This window comes from Enoplosus armatus, chromosome 4 (genome assembly GCF_043641665.1).
Source record: "Enoplosus armatus isolate fEnoArm2 chromosome 4, fEnoArm2.hap1, whole genome shotgun sequence".
NCBI lineage: Eukaryota > Metazoa > Chordata > Actinopteri > Centrarchiformes > Enoplosidae > Enoplosus > Enoplosus armatus.
In genome coordinates this window covers 21,640,456-21,646,862 of record NC_092183.1, presented here as the reverse complement: position 1 = coordinate 21,646,862, position 6,407 = coordinate 21,640,456, and the positions used below count along the sequence as shown (strand labels likewise).

Here is a 6,407-nt window from a genome sequence, read left to right as displayed (position 1 = left end):
CATAGTTTATATGTACCACTCGTTCATTTATAACCGTACTAGTGGCAATGTAGATCTGTTGGTCGGTCCAGACTTTTGTCCAGACTGAACGATTGGTTGGATTTTCATGAAATTGGGTCCAGACATCCATGGTGCCCCCTGACTTTTCCTCTAACGCCACCATGTGATTCTTTAGAGTCCCCAAAATCCTGGTGATTGTTTGAAATTCAACTGTGAACCGCTTTTAACACCAAGCCAGGAGTACAATTTGGGGATTTTGTCAGGCCATTGATTCCCTATGACCACATCAAAGGTGCAACTCCCCTACAGGTCCCTTTTAGTTTAGGAAGATGCTGTGCCTTTGTAACACTGAGCAGATGTCACATTTCATTCTTGAAATATAAGGTAGACAGTTTACTTGGTGCTCATTACATCATCATGAACATATCAGAGCACATAAAGTTGATCGTTGTAATCAGATAAACGCTACAGGGGATAGACAAATCAAAAGAAAACACTTGATGATGAAACAAAGGTGCGCTCGTGATAACTCGATGTTCCTCGATGCAAGTTGTCGTATAGTTTTCCAAACTGTTCCCTCTCACATATTCACTAAAGGTGGATCTTTTTGACAGATGCTCCTGCAGTTTTAGTTGTTGTTGCTTTGATTTGATCGCATATTAAAAGTGCTGATCGACAGATTTCAGTTATAGCGGACAACCGGCTGCGGCCTTTTACATGCAAACATTGCAACAGCTAGAGACCATGAGGTTTTAGCACTATTTTGTCAACCCCCTGCATTAAACAACGTTAATTAACCTTAACCCTAACCCTAACCCTAACCCCTGAACACTTAATGGGAAACTTGTATAGCGTATGACAGGATATGAAGCTGAATGTCATTTTATGGTCGATTTGAACTTTGAAATTGCTTCTTAATTGTGTTATCAGTGTGGGGGTTTTGCATTTGGCCCGTGTCACCAATACAGCCATCTGATTTAAAGGTAAGAAAGTGTTTCAAAACCATCCTCGTCATAATATCCCTTCATCCCTCATAGCTCCCCACCAGTCAACACATACACACAGGACAATTAAATATAATCCATCTTCTTTACTCTCTTTCAGTATTTACACATGATCATTTTACAGCAATATTACTTTAGATTTATGGCATTTTAACCCTCTTTTACCTATCAAAAATATACAAAAATAAAATGGCATCTGTTTCTTCCCGTGTCACAGCTGTCACCAGTCCATGTCTTTCGCTGTGCGTTAGGAAGAGGTGCGCGACTTCCTGTTCCGCTTCGCTCGACGTGTGGCTGGAAATCGGATGAACTCAAAGTGTTTGCTTTGGTCCGTGTTGGGGAAGGGAGGCGGGCCCGTGTGCAGCCTCTTGATGAAATGGACCTCTCTCTGGTTCTCCCTCGTCCTGGAGGCTCTGATGGGCCTCCCTTTCCTGGTGAAAGCCACATACCAGCCCTCATACTTGGCATTCTGGAAGGCCGTGTAATTGTTCTCCAGCACTATCTCTGTGAAGATACAATCCCTGCTCCGGCCGTTGGGCTGCGCGAGGAGACAGAAAAATGGGTTTCTTGTGTTAAATCTGGACAGACACGCGTGCAACCTGATTCATTCATACACACATCAAACAAGAAACTGCTGCATCAAACAAATAAGCCTCTTTTTTTTTTTATCAAAGTCCTCTTAAAGTGAGACTACATAACCTTTGAAAGAGGAAATAACACATTCTTCCTTTTACAGTTGAGACATTGAAATTATAAGCAATCAAACACACCCTCGCTCGGTTTGGTGCTACAGTCTTACTTGGTCTGGTATGACCAGTAGCTTATTGTGGCTAATGGACGTTACTGAGTCATTTAGTCAGTTATAGCATGAACAACAATTGTCACTTTTAAGCAAAAGCTACACAATCTACCCCATAGATCTTTTGAGTTAATGAACTAAAAAATGTCTGTTTCTTCAGTTTACTTCTGTAAAGCAAAGAACCCAAAGGCAACTAATACATCACACGGTGGAAAAATATTGCAGCCTGATTTCTTTCCCTGAAATCATTTATGTATTGCAGTTGTTTTTTAGTGTGTGATTAACAGGTAAACCTATATCTAAATTATAAAAACTATCACAGACACAGTCATTTCCTGACAGTCAGACCTGTTTTGGCAGCATGAGCGTCTCTCTTTTTATCTATAAACACTTCTGAGCCATGATGAGAAATAAGAGTCAGCCAGATATGTGAATCCATCTTTTCCATTTCCACGGAGGAAGTGGAGGGTTGACTTATGACCAAACACACACATACTGGCAGTGCATGATGGGAGGGTACTTCCCCGCTCAGCGCTGTCAGCCGTGGCCAATGAGACTGACTATCACTCAAGTCCTCTAAGGATTCCTTTTTTTTTTTCCAGCACATCATGTCCTGGGGTTGACTGACAAGCTATGAGACCACAATGGCAACGGACTGAAGCTTGACTGTGTATTTTAGTGGACGTGAGATCTGATAAGGCCAGGCCAGGCACAGATTGTAAGCCCTCTGAAGAAGACCAAGCTCATAAATGGATTTTTTTTTGGATGTTCTACATGTTTTTTTTTTCCAGGGACATGTTGACTGCTTTTTGTCCACTCAAAGAGCTCATATGGTTGGAGTACATTTTTATCTGTATGCTTGGTAAATAGTGTTTCAAAACTGCCCTGTGAAATGAAATGTTTGCGTACAAAAAATTCGAAATGATTCAAAACCAAATCAGTATACGGCTTCGATATCTGCAGCCAATAGTCTCCTTGCTCTCAAATGAAAAGAAATGTATACTGTACCTTTCCAACAAGTTTCCCCTTCCGGTTCATGCAGAGGTAGCGCCCGCTTTCTGCGCCCCTTATCCTCACTCGACTGCCGAAGGTATCTGTCTCGACAAAAAGACGAGCTGCCGGAAAACAGGAGAGGAGAAAGTCAAGGAGCTGATGCACAAATATGCAGAACTACAATTTCCACGTAAACAGCATTTAAGGCCTGCTGTCTGTTGCACCGAGGCTTCTACATCTAACATCTAGACAATGCAGTCTGTAAAGATAAGCTACATTTTTTTGTACCTGTTAGTACAAGAATGTGCTTGTATTTTCCAGTGTTTATAATTATGTATGTGTCTTGTCATTTCTTCTGTTGAGAGGGAAAAGCAGACTTTACAGCATCAACCGGTGAGTCAATAAGAGCCTTGAGACCCTCGCTAGCCCAGGTAAGCCTCCTGAAGTCACACCTCGAACACCGAATGATTAAACAAATGTTATCACTGGACATTAAAGAGCTGCACTTGAAGCCCAATATACATGCTGAATTGAATTTGTCCTGCAGTCAATTATGGGGGCTTTGGGCATTACGACAGCCTTGTGTATTGGGGCTGCGGAGACAAAGGACTAGTCCTAATCAGCCGCTAATTCGCCAGACTGATGGCTTCATGGATACAGCTGGGAGGATGAATTAACATATAAGGCCTGAAAAAACACCTCACAGAGGGAGGGGACGAGCAGGCTATAGGTGAAACCCGCTGGATGTGCCTGAGGGCCTCAGTCCTCAGCGGGGGCTTCGCAGCTTTACTGTCAGGGGCCAAAAAACTGTATTCCATTGAAAATTCTCACTTAATCCCTCTGGAGAATATCTTCACATATTTTTGCCATTTAGCTAGAATTTGTGCAGAAATCACAATAAATGTACACATTACAACAGGTTTCACTGCAGATTTTACACACTGACAGTTGGAGGCTGAAATACTGGGAGCTTTGTCATACTGGAGGTGCTGATACACTGTTTTTGAAAAGAATTATATACATACAGTTCATATCTATTAAATATTGGTCCAAATAGCCCCAGTTTGTACCTCTACCATCATACGAGTCACAGAGCTACGAGCATCTGATTTTTCATGAAAAATTAAATTAACCCAGCGATATTTGAAGAACTCAAGAGGGTGGATAAACAACGTCACCGCTGTGCTGAAGATATATATATATATTATTATTATATATATAAATAGAGAGGTTGGTATATGTTGATGTCATTTTAATTACAAATAAATAAACATGTTTTTGACTGTGTTGTGCAATGTCATTTCCATGCCACCTGGATTTTAACACAATACAGTTGAAACTTGAGATGTAGGTTAAAAATCTTTCTTATTATGTAATATGTTTTTCATCCAGAGGGTTTAAAGAGCTTTTTTTTTAGGCTTCTGGAAATACAGTGACAATAGCTGTGAGTGCTTTTAAACAAGCTTCTGGGTTTTTCACAGATCTCTGTGTACATTACATAAGAGGCGCACGTTAAAGTAAGCAAATATCTTGTCCTGTAGGTACTTTGGTTGGTAAAGGATGCAAGTTGTGCAGACAACTACCAAAAGAAGCAAATGTCCCAGAAGGTCATCAGCAGCTCTTACCGTACATATTTCCATCCTCGGCCGTGGCTGTGACCCTTTTGCCCTGAATCTGGACGTGTTTCCCGCTGGTGCGGCTGTAGAGCTGGTACACCCTGACCTGTCTGCGGCTGAGCTGGTCCGTCACTGCGCCCTGCGTCCTCACATACTGGTTAAAATTAGGAGACGGGTGATTCTCCCCCTTTTTTTTTTTATATGCAAAGGGAAAAATAAAATACATAATTTTTTTCCTCTCTAATCTGGGAGAAAAGAAATGTGTGTAGCCAATTGTATGAGCGCTAACAGTTAGGTTCCTCTAATAGAGTGAACAATGTCCGACACACTGCTATCCAAATGTCCAGAATTGAGTTATTGCAACGTTTGTTTTGCGTTTTTTTTTTTGGAGGGGGAAATAAATGAGTTTTTGAGTGCGCTTACCTGAGCATGGCACCACAGCACGAAAAAATGAAATGATCTGCAGGAGTGACAATAAAATAAAGAGATGTTGTTATTATATAGAAGCCATTACAATCGGGTTCTACACAGACGCACCAGTCAGTATTCTTACATGTAAACGCAGCGCTGGTTTATTCCGTACATTCTCCTTTTTTATTTAATCCGAACCAAGAAAACGGAATCCTGAGGCAGATATAAATCCCAGAGAGGATGAGGCAAATAAATCCAGCGGAGCTCCCACACTGTCGCATATGCGCTCCTGACCTGTCCATCCACAACAAAAAAGTCTCTTGATATGACCACCTCGGAGTTATCCCCCCCACCCACCCACCCCTCACATTTATCAAAAACCTGATCCAGCCGACTGAGCGGTGAGGAGCTCTCCAAAAGATCCGAACAGCGCATCCAAAGCAGATACATCCATTATTTAAAAAAGAAAGAAAGAAATGTCCTTAGATTTTAACTTGACATCACTGGGAGAGAGAGAGAGGGGGGGGGGGTGTTACAATGTGAGGGCTCTCCCCCCGGCTCGGTGCAGCTCTGCTTGGGGTTAATTCCAGGTTTTGAAAAGCCCTCTCTGTCTCACCGGGGTCAGTGGTGCTCGCTGGTTAAATGTTGAAAGGCAAAAAAGTCCCTCCCTGAAATCGTTCTATTGTGGGTGGGCACAGAAACAGGACCCCCTCTAATGGTGGTTTAATGGGGAGCCGCACATGTGCAGGGGAAAAAAATAAATAAATCACTCAAGATCTTTAGCAAAAAAAAAAAAAAAAAAAAAAAAAAAGCAAGTTGAATTGAACATGAAAAAAAAAAGAAAACGAAACGGGTGTTCCTGCCTTTAATGGAGATCATTACAGTAGCATTGTATTTAAAAGTGAGTAGCCTGATGGCACCTTATGGGTGTGGCAATTAGGCGTTAAAGAGACCGTTGCCCCCCCCCCCCCCTCACACACACACACACACACACACACTTCCCTTTTATCCTATGTTAACTGATCACACTTCCAGCTCATGTAAAAGGAGGCCAAAACAAATCATACAGACAAAAGGTCTGTTTCATCTTTACATAATAAGCAATCAACATCCCATGACGAGCAGGATATGGCCTCTCCTCGTCCTTTGATAACAGTTCATTCACAGAGAAGAGGAGCCTAGTGAAGAGACGAGAACGTATTGATTTTATTTACAGAAATCTGTCTATCTTTTTTGTCCACACGTGTCCACAAACAACAAAGCCTTCACATCTCACCCGTCTTCTTCTCACGTTCCCTTGACCCCACCACCTCCATCACCCCTGTCGAGGGGTAATAAAGTGGTCGAATGCAGCAGTTAGGCATCTCTGACATGTTGACCTGCTTTGCGGCTGGCTGACAGGAGCCAGCAGCAGCAACTGACTGTCTCTGTTGTACTGTAAGACACAGTTGTAAGCTCCACCAATCCATCAACCGGCTCACCTCTTGTATCACCACAATCAATATCAGTCTTGGTCAGAAGCCTGAGCAGGCATTTAGTGACGTGAGTGATGCGTACTGAGAGAGCCAGGTCACATTTTAAAAG

The 6,407-nt window shown here is 42.3% G+C and overlaps 1 protein-coding gene across 1 annotated transcript; it reads right to left on the bottom strand.

The window, feature by feature from the left end:
- Positions 1-1,251: 1,251 nt before the first annotated feature.
- Positions 1,252-4,997, bottom strand: fgf17 (fibroblast growth factor 17). Its single transcript, XM_070904147.1, has 5 exons — positions 4,966-4,997; positions 4,836-4,872; positions 4,422-4,599; positions 2,812-2,918; positions 1,252-1,542 (listed from the first exon to the last, which is right to left on the bottom strand). The coding sequence occupies exons 1-5, from the start codon at positions 4,995-4,997 to the stop codon at positions 1,252-1,254; spliced, it is 645 nt and encodes a 214-aa protein (XP_070760248.1).
- Positions 4,998-6,407: the final 1,410 nt, after the last annotated feature.

Excerpts from the sequence above, each read along its gene's own strand:
- fgf17 (XM_070904147.1), bottom strand. The coding sequence starts at position 4,997 with ATGTACGGAATAAACCAGCGCTGCGTTTACAT. Across the intron at positions 4,873-4,965 it reads AACCAGCGCTGCGTTTACAT|ATCATTTCATTTTTTCGTGC; the intron begins GTAAGAATACTG and ends TCACTCCTGCAG. Across the intron at positions 1,543-2,811 it reads AGGGGAAACTTGTTGGAAAG|CCCAACGGCCGGAGCAGGGA; the intron begins GTACAGTATACA and ends CTCCTCGCGCAG.